This window comes from Salvelinus fontinalis, chromosome 21 (genome assembly GCF_029448725.1).
Source record: "Salvelinus fontinalis isolate EN_2023a chromosome 21, ASM2944872v1, whole genome shotgun sequence".
NCBI lineage: Eukaryota > Metazoa > Chordata > Actinopteri > Salmoniformes > Salmonidae > Salvelinus > Salvelinus fontinalis.
The window spans coordinates 40,153,895-40,169,705 of record NC_074685.1 but is presented as its reverse complement, the minus strand read 5'-3'; the positions used below and the strand labels follow the sequence as shown (position 1 = coordinate 40,169,705).

Sequence of the window (15,811 nt, the reverse complement as noted above, 5' to 3'; positions counted from 1 at the left end):
TTTTGTCCCCAGCACAAGGTGCGCCTGTGTAATAATCATGCTGTTTAATCAGCTTTTTGATATACCACACCTGTCAGGTGGATGGATTATCTTGGCAAAGGAGAAATTCTCACTAACAGGGATGTAAACAAATGTGTGCACAACATTTGAGAGAAATAAGGTTTTTGTGCGTATGGAACAGTTCTGTGATCTTTTATTTCAGCTCATGAAACATGGGACCAACACTTTGCATGTTGCGGGGACTGGGGTATGGGGGAGGGGTGTGTTATCTTACAGCCTCTCATTGTGACGACAGCCTGATCCCGGGCCTGACTGAGTGAACTGAAGAACAGCAAAGCACTGCTCGACTCCCTCTACTAAAGTATCAGTCCTCCAGCAGTCTCTCTCTCCCCATTTGTCTTTAATCCACGGATCGCTGCCTGAGTCCTGACACTAGACTGGCAGCTCCACTCATAATGGCTTCTTATGCATCCAGTGACCATTGGCCAGAGAACAAAGACAGAGAACATAGGGTCCCTGCCTGTGAATAATAAGCCATTCCACTAAACTAGATCCTGAATAACAAGCCATTAGACTACTAGACTAGATACTGAACACTCAAGCCTGGGAATAATAAGCCATTACTCTAGTCTAGAGCCTGAAGACAGAATAATAAGCAATTAGACGAGAGCCTGAGAATAATAAGCCATTTGATGTTTCTCAGTCCTGACTCCAGAGTTGAGTTTTTCTAACAGACCTTCTGGAAAGGGATCGAGACAGACAAGGTTATGTAACAGACCTTCTGGAAAGGAATCAAGACAGACAAGGTTATGTAACAGACCTTCTGGAAAGGAATCAAGACAGACACGGTAATGTATAGAAATGTAATATCCGTCTAGGAGAGATGAGGCAGTGGATGTTTAGATTTCACATTTTTGTGTTATCCTTATTTCTGACTCATCCATCCAGCAGGCCTATCTGATGGGACAGACTAGTGCTGATTGGAGTGGTGATTGGCTGGCTGTGTTGCAGGTCTTTGGATCCATGCTTTTGGAATATAATGACTCTTACTGGTGTGTTGTAATGCTTGATTATTCCACCAGTTCTAAGCATACCTCATTTTCTCACCCATCAAGATCTGTGGTCCGGTTGTTACTTGCGGGTTCCCGAGTAAAAGTAGAACTTAGCTGGTGTGGCTAGGTGGTGGCTGTTTTTTGCAAAACGGTCAAATGTTTTTGGGGTCTTTGAGGTTGCCAGAGTCTGTTTTTTATAGCTGAGGCATTGTAATCCCTTCACTGCCCACACACAATCACGCACACAATGAGGTTGTACGGGTATAATGTTTGTGTGTGTTTGCATCTGTGTGTGTGTGTGTGTGCATCCCTGTGCGTCTGTATGTGTCCACCCGCTCCCCCAGTTGATCCAGGGTTTGGACTGTGAGACAGAGAGCGGGTAGCCTATTGGAGGACTTGCCTGGCCTGTGGTGGAAAGACATTCCACAGCGCTTCCTGTTTTGGTTTGAGCGACGACGCTTCTCTTTCCCGTGTGCGCCTCCATTCGCCCGCCTGCCGTCTCGGCTCCGGGAATACCTCACTTAATGAAATAATGTGAGCCGTGAGGTCAGAGGGGAAACTTGGACCGACGTCTGTACTCGGGAGAAGGAACGTCCGTGGAGTACAGGACCCTGTGTAGCTCTGTGCTGCCTGTTGGCTAGCACCAGTTGGATAACATGGGCCATTCGCTTTAGTGATGTGTCAAGTTACAGTGCTAGTTCCACATGCATTACACATGAAAGACTAGCGCGGGTTTGAAATGGGCAAAGACAAGCAAAACAGGTATCTGTAATAGTGTAGTGTACACTTCATGTGAGAGACGAAATGAAAGCATCTGTGACCTATTTTTAGCCAATATGAATGACTTCTTGGCGGTTTTGCATTTCAAGACTTTGGCCTTACAATGGCTTGGGAAAGATGAGGGGGGGAATGTGTAAGACTTGGGCCTGGCCTGGGTAGAGAGGAGAGATATGTAAACAAGCGATGCCCTCCGTGCTGAGGAACTCACCGTGGCAGGCAGTGATGAAAAGTAGTTCTGTTCGCGTCAGCTTGGTTACAAGCAACATGGTCCAACAGTACACATGCAATGTGTAGAGTCGGGACCAGAGAGGGGGTAGTGGTGAGGCAGTGAGATATGAGTCCTAGTATAAGATTACCAAACTGGGAGGGATGTCACCCTATTCCCTATATACGTAGTGCACTACTTTTGGCCAGAGCCCAGGTCAAAAGTAGTGCACTATAAAAGGATAAGGTGTCATTTGGATCGCAGACCTCATCTAAAAACGCATTAAAAAAAGGAATAGTAGCAAGTGCTGTAGTAACAAAGCTTGTTTGGCTCTATGCCTGTGTAGCCCAAAGCCCTGAAGAAAAAGAGCTGGTTCATTTCTTTCACTTTCCCTTTTTTGTTGAGAACCCCTCTGCATATTTTCATTACATGTGTCTGTCGTTTGAACAATAAGTTATTTACACTACTGGTCAAAATGTTTTTAGAACACCTACTCATTCAAGGGTTTTTCTGTATTTTGGCTATTTTCTACATTGTAGAATAATAGTGAAGACATCAAAACTATGAAATAACACATATGGAATCATGTAGTAACCAAAAAAGTGTTAAACAAATCAAAATACAATTTATATTTGAGATTCTTCAAAGTAGTCACCTTTTGCCTTGATAACAGCTTTGCACCCTCTTGGCATTCTCTCAACCAGCTTCATGAGGTAGTTACTTGGAATGCGTTCATTTGTGGAATTTCTTAGTTAATGCGTTTGAGCCAATCAGTTGTGTTCTGACAAGGTAAGGACGTATACAGAAGATAACCCTATTTGGTAAAAGACCAAGTCCATATTATGGCAAGAACAGCTCAAGTAATCTGAGAAACGACAGTTCATCATTACTTTAAGACATGAAGATAAGTTAAAACGGAACATTTTTGCAGTCGCAAAAACCATCAAGCGCTATGATGAAACTGGCTCTCATGAGGACCGCCACAGGAATGGAAGACCGAGAGTTACCTCTGCTGCAGAGGATAAGTTCATTACCAGCCTCAGAAATTGCAGCCCAAATAAATGCTTCACAGAGTTCAAGTAACAGACACATCTCAACATCAACTGTTCAGAGGAGACTGAGTGAATCAGGCCTTCATGGTTGAATTGCTGCAAAGAAACCACTACTAAAGGACACCGCTAAGAAGAAGAGACTTGCTTGGTCCAAGAAACACGAGCAATGAACAATAGACCGGTGGAAATGTGTCCTTTTGGTCTGGAGTGTAATTGGAGATTTTTGGTTCCAACTGCTGTGTCTTTGTAAGACATGGAGGAGGAGGTGTTATGGTGTGGGGGTGCTTTGCTGGTGACACGGTTTGTGATTTAATTAGAATTCACACTTAACCAGCATGGCTACCAGAGCATTATGCAGTGTTACGCCATCCCGTGTGGTTTGCTCTTAGTGGGACTATCATTTGTTTTTCAACAGGACAATGTCCCAACACATTTCCGGGATATTTTACCAAGCAGGAGAATGATGGAGTGCTGCATCAGATGACAACCCCCTGACCTCAACCCAATTTTAGATGGCTTGGGATGAGTCGGTTCGCAGAGTGATGGAAAAGCAGCCAACAAGTGCTCAGCATATGTGGGAACTCCTTCAAGACTGTTGGAAAAGCATTCCAAGTGAAGCTGGTTGAGAGAATGCCAAGAGTGTGCAAAGCTATTAAGGCAAAATATATTTTGATTTGTTTAACACTTTTTTGATTAACTGATTCCATATGTGTTATTTCATATACTCAGCAAAAAAATAAACTTCCCTTTTTCAGGACCCTGTCTTTCAAAGATAATTTGTAAAAATCCAAATAACTTCACAGATCTTCATTGTAAAGGGTTTAAACACTGTTTCCCATGCTTGTTCAATCACCCATAAACAATTAATGAACATGCACCTGTGGAACGGTCGTTAAGACACTAACAGCTTACAGACGGTAGGCAATTAAGGTCACAGTTATGAAAACTTAGGTCACTAAAGAGGCCTTTCTACTGACTCTCTGAAAAACACCAAAAGAAAGATGCCCAGGGTCCCTGCTCATCTGCGTGAACGTGCCTTAGGCATGCTGCAAGGAGGCATGAGTACTGCAGATGTGGCCAGGGCCTAAGACCGCGCTATACCACGTGTAACAACACCTGCACAGGATCGGTACATCCGAACATCACACCTGCGGGACAGATACAGGATGGCAACAACTGCCCGAGTTACACCAGGAACGCACAATCCCTCCATCAGTGCTCAGACTGTCCGCAATAGGCTGAGAGAGGCTGAACTGAGGGCTTGTAGGCCTGTTGTAAGGCAGATCCTCACCAGACATCACCGGCAACAACCTCGCCTATGGGCACAAACTCACCGTCGCTGGACCCCACAGGACTGGCAAAAAGTGTTCTTCACTGACAAGTCGCGGTTTTGTCTCACCAGGGGTGATGGTCGGATTCACATTTATCGTCGTATGGAATGAGTGTTACACCGAGGCCTGTACTCTGGAGCGGGATCGTGGTGGAGGGTCCGTCATGGTCTGGGGCGGTGTGTCACAGCATTATCGGACTGAGCTTGTTGTCATTGCAGGCAATCTCAACACTGTGCGTTACAGGGAAGACATCATCCTCTCTCATGTGGTACCCTTCCTGCAGGCTCATCCTGGCATGACAATGCCACCAGCCGTACTGCTCGTTCTGTGCGTGATTTCCTGCAAGACAGGAATGTCAGTGTTCTACCATGGCCAGCGAAGAGACCGGATCTCAATCCCATTGAGCACGTCTGGGACCTGTTGGATTGGAGGGTGAGGGCTAGGGCCATTCCCCCCCCAGAAATGTCCAGGAACTTGCAGGTGGAAGAGTGGGGTAACATCTCACAGCAAATCTGGTGCAGTCCATGAGGAGGAGATGCACTGCAGTTCTTAATGCAGCTGGTGGCCACACCAGATACTGACTGTTACTTTTGATTTTGACCCCCCCCCCCCCCCTCTTCAGGGACACATTATTAAATTTCTGTTAGACACATGTCTGTGGAACTTGATTCAGTTTATGTCTAAGTTGTTGAAACTTGTTATGTTCATACAAATATTTACACATGTTAAGTTTGCTGAAAATAAACGCAGTTTAGTTTTGATGTCTTCACTATTATTCTATAATGTAGAAAATAGTCCAAATAAAGAAAATCCCATGAATGAGTAGGTTTTCTAAAACTTTTGACCGGTTGTGTATGACTTCATTCTTGTTAGGATATCATACATTGTATTTGCAGTGTTGGAGTATGTCATTATTTCTCATTGAACAACAGTAATTTAATGCAGACATAAAGGACAGGGCAGTAATTGCAAGATAATGTTTTATAATTCACATATTCCCCTCAGTCCCCTTTGTAATTGATTATAGGTCCCCTGAAGAGGAAAGTCTGCAAAGATAGATTACAAAATGGCTGCCGCCTGAGGTACAAGATGCAGCAGCAAATGGAATATAGCTGCTTGGCTGGCTGCTTGCGACACTCTCTCACACACACAGTATGTTATCAGGTCTGTTATCAGACGGCCCTGACTCTGCTCCCCTTCCTTCCTCCCTCCCAGTAGCAGCTCTCTTTCCAGTGGCTGTGGCTAAGAATCTCTCTCGCGCTCTGTCACTCTCTCGGTCTCTCTCTCCCCCTCTTTCACTCTCTTCTTTTCTCCCCCTCTCCCTACTCGCTCTCTACACTCTATGGACAAATTTCCATGTGTCCGACATGGTCGTCAATCAGTTCCAGTTGTCCCCAATAACAATTAAAGACACTGTGTTTGTTCTGTGGAGAACATGGCCCAAAACATGGCTGTTGCGGATCTCAGCTTTAAGACTCAACATGTTTTTGTGTGTGTTTTTTTTTTACTGTTTTCCTTCCTGCCCAGAGAGGAAGGCATATCCGTATCACATTTTTCACCGCGAGGCGGCAAAAAGAAAGTTAATTTGTATAGGCCATAGTCTAGAAATAATACATGCTGTAATGACATTAAGCCATTTTTTTTCTCCTTAATTTATTGCTTTTGTAGGGAGGCCAAACAAGCATAAATAAGCAGAGATTGAACAATGGAGTGTAGGCTTTGTGAATGAAGCTTAATCTAGCAGGATAATTACACAGTAAGGGGTTAGAGGAAGTCACCTCAACCAGACTGACTTCCATTCCATCAACTGTGTTATAACAGACTTCCTTGCTCTCGGTGGCATATGACTTGTTATGGCTTCTCTTCCACAACAGTTGTCATGGTCATACATTCAATGTTCTGAAGGTTTGTTACTGTCTGAGTTTGGAGCCCCTTCTCTTGACCCCTGAACCCCAGCCCCTGGAATGTGGTGCTGTACGTGCGCTACCTGGTGATGTTTCCATACTACACACACACACACACAAGCCCATGGCCCGTCGTCACGTCCACAGAGCCCTCCAAGGCTCCTTCCCTATGTCTGCTGCTAGGTCAAAGGTCATACTGCCTGGCTGGGGAAGGGGACGTGCTGAGCACACACCTCTTTGATCAGTCTGGTCCTCTGTCTGCACTGATGAAAGACACCCAAATGCAATCGGCATAGTCTAAAAGACGCTTCAGGAGTACAGACAGGACCCGGTCTGAAGACAATAGTCTTGACGTCCATGTCTGAGTTTGTCTATTTTAAATGGGCTTTTTATTTGTTTACGGCACTTAAAACTCTTAAGTTATGATGGAATGAGTCACGGCAGATTCCCATGCAAACCCCAAATCTCCCTGGCTAACGTTTCTCTAAATATTTGCATTTTTTCTTCAGCTTTGATGACTGCGTGAGTATACTGGAGTTGAGATAGTCATCTGGTAACCATTTGGAAGCAGGATTACAGCTAATGATATCCTACAGGAAAACAACAGTAGCTAAACATGCAACTCTGCCTCTCTCCCTCCCACTTTTTCTCCCCCTTTCCCCATCTTTTATCTGTCTCCCTGGCTCCGAGCGTTCTCTGAAGTTAACCAGTTAAATGCTGAATGAAGCAGACTTATTATGAATTAATATTACTGGCACTGATCTGTGTTTATTTTCCGTAGAAGGATAACTACACGGGTATCTCCTCTGCTTACCCACCAGAATGTACTTGTGTACACCTCTAACTGACCTGGGATCCGGGGTACTTCATAATAAAAAATAATAAAAAACTAGATGGTTGTGTTGGCTGTCTGGCATTGTTGTCATACCGGTACTGTGTGGTGGCGCTCTTTCCTTCTGAATCCCCTCTCCTCCTGCCTTACACCCCGGGGCAAGACTATCTGGCCGGGGCTAGCTGCTTGGGGCTGGGCCTCTGTTCCTGTGGTTCTCTGCTGCGTGTCTCAGGCTCGTATTACCACCATGCCACACTACAAAGGCCTTCCCCTGCCTCCAGCCTCCGCGCACATCTGTATCCAATCAGCCTCCAATCAGAGCCCAGCACCACCACAGCAGCTTAGTTAGACAGAGGAAGAAAACTTGATAGAGGGAGAAGGGGGTGGGGAAGTAAATTCGAAAGAACAGCAACATTAATTTCGTTGGTTAACTTCTCCCAGACTATGTCTGAAATGTGTAACCTAAAGTGGAGTTCTGAAGGTTTTTATGTGTAAGTGAATGGCTCAGTGCTGTGTGCGTGTCTCTGTTAAGCCAGGTATGATCCTCTTAGTGCTCTAGGGTTTTATACTGCTGGCCTGGCTTGGGGACTCTGCGTGGGAGACTGACTGGGAAGGAAGCCCACCCTCCTGCGGTCTGGGCCTCTAGAAAGGTTCACTTCTTCTGAATGAGCTACGTCTTGAACAGACCAGGGTTCAAATGCTATTTGAAATCATTTCAGACAATTTAACTGGGCTTGATCGAGCTTGCCTGGTGCAATGGAACCAATAGAATAGTCTCAGAATAGTATGAAAACCTGGCCATCAGGCACTTCAGGCAGGCTGAAGCAAACACTAATAATATTTGAACATAGACTACCGTTCAAAAGTTTGGGTTCACTAAGAAATGTCCTTGTTTTTGATGGAAAAGCAATTTTTTTGTCCATTAAAATGTCATAAAATTGATCAGAAATACAGTGTAGACATTGTTTATGTTGTAAATCACTATTGTAGCAAGAAACGGCAGATTTTTAATGGAATATCTACATAGGCGTACAGAGGCCCATGATCAGCAACCATCACTCCTGTGTTCCAATGGCACGTTGTGTTAGCTAATCCAAGTTGATAATTTGAAAGGCTAATTGATCATTAGAAACCCCCTTTGCAATTATGTTAGCCCATCTGAAAACTGTTGTGCTGATTTAAAGAAGCAATACAACTGGCCTTTAGACTAGTTGAGTATCTGGAGCATCAGCATTTGTGGATTTGATTACAGGCTCACCATGGCCAGAAACAAAGTACTTTCTTCTGAAACTCGTCAGTCTATTCTTGTTCTGAGAAATGAAGGCTATTCCATGCGAGAAATTGCCAAGAAACTGAAGATCTGGTACAACGCTGTGTACTACTCCCGTCACAGAACAGTGCAAACTGGCTCTAACCAGAATAGGAAGAGGACTGGGAGACCCCGTTGCACAACTGAGCAGACCCTGACGGAGTCTGTAATACCTACATGTTTCAAGCTGACCACTATAGTCCCTATGCCCAAGGAAGTGAAGGTAAACTGCCTAAATGAGTACTGCCCCGTAGCACTCACGTCGGGAGCCATGAAGTGCTTTGAAAGGCTGGTCATGGCTCACATCAACAGCATTATCCCAGATACCCTAGACCCACTCCAATTTGCATACCGCACCAACAGATCCACAGATGGCGCAATCTCAATTGCACTCCACACTGCTCTTTCCCACCTGGACAAAAGGAACACCTATGTGAGAATGCTGTTGATTGACTCAGCGTTCAACACCATTGTGCCCACTAAGTTAAGGACCCTGGGACTAAACACCTCCCTCTGCAACTGGATCCTGGACTTCCTGACTGGCCGCCCCCAAGTGGTAAGGATAGGCAACAACACGTCTGCCACACTGACCCTCAACACTGAGGCCCCTCATGGAACTGGCCATGCAGTTCACCCACAACTGCATGGCCAAACACGACTCCAACACCATCATTAAGTTTGCTGGCGACACAACAGTGGTAGGCCTATAGTGAGGTGTCAGGACAACAACCTCTCCCTCAATGTGAGCAAGACAAAGAAGCTGATCATGGACTACAGGAAAAGGCGGGCCAAACAAGCCCCGATTATCATCAACTGGGCGGTAGTGGAGCGGGTCGAGAGTTTCAAGTTCCTTGGTGTCCACATCACCAATGATCTATCATGGTTCAAACACACCAAGACAGTCGTGAAGAGGGCACGACAACACCTTTTCCCTCTCAGGAGACTGAAAAGATTTGGCTTGGGTCCCCAGATCCTCAAAAGATTCTACAGCTGCACCATCGAGTGCATCCTGACCGGTTGCATCACCGCCTGGTATGGCAACTTCTCGGCATCTGACTGTAAGGCGCTACAGAGGGTAGTGCGTGCGTCCCAGTACATCACTGGGGCAAAGCTTCCTGCCGTCCAGGACCTCCTATATACTAGGTGTGTCAGAGGAAGGCCCAAAAAATTGCCAAAGACTTAAGCCACCCTAGTCATGGACTGTTTTCCCTGCTACCGCACGGCAAGTGGTACCGGAGCACCAAGTCTAGGACCAAAAGGCTCCTTAACATCTTCTACCCCCAAGCCATAAGACTGCTGAATGATTAATCAAATGGACACAGACTATTTACGTTGACCCCCCCCCCCCCCCCCCATTTTGTTTTTACACTGCTGCTACTCACTGTTTGTCTATGCATAGCCACTTTACCCCCACCTACATGAACAAATGACCTCGACTAACCCCACATTGACTCTGTACCAGTACTCCCTGTATATAGCCTTGTTATTGCTACATACGATAGCCCATGATGACAAAGCAAAAACTGTTTTTTTAGATTTTGTTTTGCAAAAATAAATACAACTGAAATATTACATTTACTTAAGTATTCAGTCCCTTTACTCAGTACTTTGTTGAAGCACCTTTGGCAGAGATTACAGCCTCAAGTCTTCTTGGGTATGACGCTACAAGCTTGGGATTTTCTCCCATTCCTCTCTGCAGATCCTTTCAAGCTCTGCCAGGTTGAATGAGGAGCGTTGCTGCACAGCTATTTTCAGGTCTCTAGAGATGTTCGATCGGGTTCAAGTCCAGGCCTGGCTGGGCCACTCAAGGACATTGAGACTTGTCCCGAAGCCACTCCTGCGATGTCTTGGCTGTGTGTTTAGGGTTGTTGTCCTGTTGGAAAGTGAACCTTCGCCCCAGTCTGAGGTCCTGAGCGCTCTGGAGCAGGTTTTCATCAAGGATGTCTGTGTACTTTGTTCCATTCATCTTTGCCTCGATCCAGACTAGTCTCCCAGTCCCTGCCACTGAAAAACATCCCCACAGCATGATGCTTCCACCACCATGCTTCACTTTAGGGATGGTGCCAGGTTTCCTCCAGACGTGACGCTTGGCATTCAGGCAAAAGAGTTCAATCTTGGTTTCATTAAACCAGAGAATCTTGTGTCTCATGGTCTGAGAGTCTTTAGGTGCCTTCTACTGAGGAGTGGCTTCCGTCTGGCAACTCTACCATAAAGACCTAATTGGTGGAGTGCTTTAAAGATGGTTGTCCTTCTGGAAGGTTCTCCCATCTCCGCAGAGGAACTCTGGAGCTCTGTCAGAGTGACCATCGGGTTCTTAGTCCCCTCCCTGACTAAGGCCCTTCTCCCCCAATTGCTCAGTTTGGCCGGGCGGCCAGCTGTAGGAAGAGTCTTAGTGGTTCCAAACTTTTTCCATTTAAGAATGATGGAGACCATGTTGTTCGTGGGGACCTTCAATGCTTCATACTTTTTTTGGGTACCCTTTCCCAGATCTGTGCCTCGGCACAATCCTGTTTCGGAGCTCTACGTACAATTCCTTCGACCTCATGGCTTGGTTTTTGCTCTGACATGCACTGTCAACTGTGGACCTTATAAACATCTCAATGATAATAAATGGAAACAGGATGCACTTGAGCTCAATTTCGAGTCTCATAGCAAGATATTTCTGGTGTTTTTTATATTTTATTAATTTACTCTAAAAATAAAAAAATATGTTTTCACTTTGTCATTATGGGGTATTGTGTGTAGATTGAAGAGGGGGAAAACATGATTTAATCCATTTTAGAATAAGGCTGTAACTTAGAGTGGAAAAAGTCAAGGGGTCTGATAATCGTACAATATCATCATGTGCAGCTAGCTACATAGCCTATTGGATTGGGTTTCTTATAAGATGAAGGGTTGGGGATGGGTTAGTGTTAGGAGGGTTGGCGGTATGGGCTGTGCCTGTCTCTTCCCTACCCTGGCTGGCTCTGCGGCACGCCTGATTTCTGTTGACTGAAGTGCAATTAAAGTGCGGGGCTGTGGGGGTTTAGAGTGAGGGTGTCTGCCCAAGAGTGAGCGTTTCCACTGCTTCCTGTGCAGACACTGCTGATGGCGAGATAACAGGGTTGGAACCTGGGCTGGAGCCACACACTGCCATACCACGTCACCGCAGAGGGGCAGAATAGAGAGAAGTTGTAGACACACACACACACTCCATGTCAAACAGAAACTACGAACCCACCCCAGAAATGTACAACACATCTTGTTACACACATTACGGCACACAAACCGTGCACAAACATTATCAGCACTTTTAACGCGCAAACACAAAAACACATGTTTGAACACCCTTCCCCCCCAGTCATCCTCCTCCTCAAACTTGGAGTTGACCATCTGTAACCATGACAACACCAGACACTAGTTCCATCCCAGACAAACCAGTTTTGACTGAAAACAACCAAACCGCCATGTTTAAGCGATGAAGTTGTTCCTTTAGAGCACACACACAGGGGTGGCACGTTGGGCCAGTGACTGAAAGGTCGCTAGTTCGAATCCTCAAGCCGACAAAGTGAAAATCTGCCCTTAAGCAAAGTGCTTAACCCTGATTGCGCCACGGTCACTGTTGATAATGGCTGACCCCAGCCGTGACCCCACTCCCCGAGGGTGACTCAGGGAGAGTTGGCATATGCAAAAAAAGAATCATAATAATAACACATTACCAATTCCAAATTGTACAAATAATAGGCCAAATATAAGCACCCACCAAATGATGATTATTATTATTACACTCACACTCCAACACACACATCCACCGACACACACAACATATGGAATATAGCTGTCTTGACTTGGAGCCGGTTCCCCGCTGCTTCTAAGTGCTCCCCCCCCACCTTCTCCCCTCTTTCAGAGCTTGTCTGGGGAAATTGTAGGCTGCCAACATTCCTGTGAGAAGTTAAGGGTAGGAGAGGAGAGGAGCTCTGCATTGGCTGTGTGGCTCTGCCTTCCTTCCTTCCTTAATGGAGGTTGTGAGGTGGACCTATAATTTGCGGTGGGTTCCATGCGTCGCTCAATGCCTGCATGGGCGTAGACTGAGCTGTCGGAGGGGCAGGGAAGGTGGTAACTAGACATGGGGGAGGGGGGTGCTGGATTCCTCTCTGTCTTGGGAGAAAAGACACAGAAATGACGCCGATTTGTGCGTCACTTCCACCCGTAGCTGTAATACCATCTAACGACAACCCGTTATATACACTACGCATGTTCGCTAAAGAAAAGATCACTCAGAAATTCAGTTTGTGCATACAATGACCGTACAATCTATGCCCACACTGTAACTCGCTTTAGATGAAAGTGTTTTGCTAAGTCTCTCTCTCTCTCTCTCTCTCGCTCTGCAGGGTTTCCCGCCCCTGCCTAATGAAGCTGAGATCGCACAAACCAAAAAGCTTTTCCGTCGCAGGAGGAACGACCGACGGTAAGCACACACACACACACACACACACACACACTTTCTCCCCTCCTGGAACGTTGTTGCAACGCTGATGAAACACTAGGCCAGGCCAGAACCCTTAACTCTTCTCTCCAGTCAAAGCAGAAATTCTCCTGGCCCCAGACTCACTTACACACAGACAGAAAAGGCAGATTTCGTTTTTTTTTTTTTTACAAATCTTACTGAAGTCTATTTCTTCACGTATCTGGTCTGTGTAATGATACGGCCTGTGTCCTAAATGGCATCCTATTGCCTTTTTATAGTGCACTACTTTTGACCGGAGCCCCTATAGGCCCACTATAGGGAATAGGGTGCAATTTGGGATGCAGCCACTGTCATCTCCAATCACACTTGACTGTCGATATGAACCTCTGTCTCTCAGTTATTTTGCTCACTGCAGCGTTCAACGTTCCTTAACTCAATGAAATTAGTTTAATCGCAGTTTAATCTTCTGAAAATGTTTCCGCATGACGTCATTGGAAAGTTCTCCCCGGTTGCTAAGAAACAACTGAGAAAGAAAATATTTGCGTCTCTGACTGAAAGGCGGATAGTTGAGCCAGAGAGTGAAAAGTTAACTTATTTTATATTCTCTTCTATGTATTCCTCTCTTTCTTTCTACTATTTTAAAACCAGTGGTATATAATTGATTCACAGTGATTGTGTGGTTAAATAGCTGTGGTGAAATTAAAATATTGCTGAGGCCAGATCACAGTATACTAGTATAGACTACAGAGAAACTGGCTGGAAGATATCACAGGTAATGGCTTCGACTTGGTGCCCTGCCTGCCTGCCTGGCTGGCTGCCGGGCTGGCTGTGTTTTTGTATTGTTAATATTTACTGAGAGAAAATAATGTTGCCTCTGGCTACAGGAGGAAAGATCAGTTTCTTGTGTGGTTTGCCTTTTATGTCAGTAAGGTACTGCAATTGCATGGTTGTATGGGTTGGAGTATGACAACCAAGGGCTATGATTACATTTAGAAGTTTCAGAGAGTAAATAATAAAAAAATATATATAGCAGTTCTATTGCTCTATACTGGACCATATGTGCATACTGGAGCATACTTTCTGCAGTGCTGTGGCTTTCAGAGCAGAACTGTAATTACCCTCAGCCAGCTCCAGCCCCGACCACAGAGCAGCGCAGAGCCAGGAGTGAATGGAGGTTCAGCCAAGGGGTGGGCCTCATCGCCCCAACCAAGCATTTCCACACACTTGTGTTCAAGCACACACACTCAGGCCTGCACTGCCCCCAACACTTCTATACACACACACATCCAACGCCTGGCCCAGTCCTCTCCTACTGCTCTCCTCATTTCCTCCCTTTTTTCCCTTCCTTTTCTCTCACTCACTACTTTTTCTGGAATGATACAGTCCCGCTCTACATTTTCAGCTATTACAGTCTTCTTTCGGCCCGCTGTCTCTAGAAACACACCCACAATGCATCTCTCTCAGGGCGGGGCCAGAGCCACTTTCTCCCCTCACAGAGCTCGTCGTCAGGCCCAGCTAACGTGCGGTAATAACGGTGTGTGTGTGTGTGTGTGTGTGTGTGTGTGTGTGTGTGTGTGTGTAGATACATTTAGAAATCTATGCTATTCAATTATTGCACCCACACCGCTAGCACGCGCCAACGAGCGTCTGCGTTGCCAAGGGCTAAAATAGAAGGCAGTACTATTTCTGACGCAGATCGCGCTGCAACTCCTGCCTCTCCTATCTCCTCATTGGTTTATAGAAGCAGGTACCCACGGTTGCCATCTCCTCATTGGTTATACCCATGTGGGTGACTGAAAGACGAAAGAGGTCAGTGGCGGTAATGCACCTAATTTATGAAATGCAGATCGCATTATAAAGTCAAGAGAAGAAAAGGCCCGGAAGGAGGAGAGATGACTAGAAACGATTCGGTTGGCCGTTTTATGTGTGGATTAATTGTCGGAGTAGAGGACCTTGTGCATTTCAGGTAAAATAACAACTCAATGTTTATATCCCAGGACAAATTAGCTAGCAACAGCAAGCTAGCTAAATAGGAGAAATTAGCTAGCAAGTGCAAGCTAGCTATAAAATTACCATACATGTTTAATGCTTTTCGACCTGTCCCCAAATTAATATAATTGGTTCAGACTTTGTTTTGATATTATAACCTGCGTGTTGTGATCTCATTTGGTGTGAGTGGGACAAAATACATTTATGCACGATGGCGCACGCGCGCAGCCGGTTTGGGTCCCGTGTAAGCCAAAGGGTAGCCCTAGATCAGTGGTTCCCAAACTTTTTATAGTCCCGTACCCCTTCCAACATTTAACCTCCAGCTGCGTACCCCCTCTAGCACCATGGTCAGCGCACACTCAAATGTTGTTGTTTTTTGCCATCATTGTAAGCCTGCCACACACACACTATACGATGCATTTATTAAACATAAGAATGAATGTGAGTTTGTCACAACCCGGCTCCTGGGAAGTGAAAAATAACTCTTATAGGACCAGGGCACAAATAATAGTATAATAATCGATACTTTTTCTCTTTATTTAGCCATGTTACATATAAAACCTTATTTGTTAATGAGAAGGCTGTGCCTGTATTTCGTTTTCATGCTAGTGAGGGCCGAGAATCCACTCTCACATAGGTACGTGTTTGTAAAGGGCATCAGTGTCTTAACAGCGCGATTTGCCAAGGCAGGATACTCTGAGCGCAGCCCAATCCAGAAATCTGTCAGTGGCTTCAGATTGTAAATTACATTTTCACAGAACAGCTTGTTGCAATTTCGATGAGGCTCTCTTTTTCAAATATCGGTAAGTGGACCGGAGGCAGGGCATGAAAGGGATAACGAATCCAGTTTGTGTCATCCGTTTCGGGAAAGTACCTGCGTAATTGCACACCCAACTCAGGTGCTTCGCTA

General features: G+C 45.6%; 1 protein-coding gene across 5 annotated transcripts in view; it reads left to right on the top strand.

Moving 5' to 3' along the window:
* LOC129818881 (CBP80/20-dependent translation initiation factor-like) overlaps positions 1-15,811 on the top strand; it is a 125,945-nt gene that overhangs the window by 37,899 nt on the left and 72,235 nt on the right. For all 5 annotated transcript variants that reach the window (XM_055875187.1, XM_055875186.1, XM_055875182.1 and 2 more), the window contains one exon: positions 12,836-12,912. In XM_055875187.1, the coding sequence (XP_055731162.1) occupies positions 12,836-12,912 (77 nt within the window). The remainder of the gene's footprint in view (positions 1-12,835; positions 12,913-15,811) is intronic.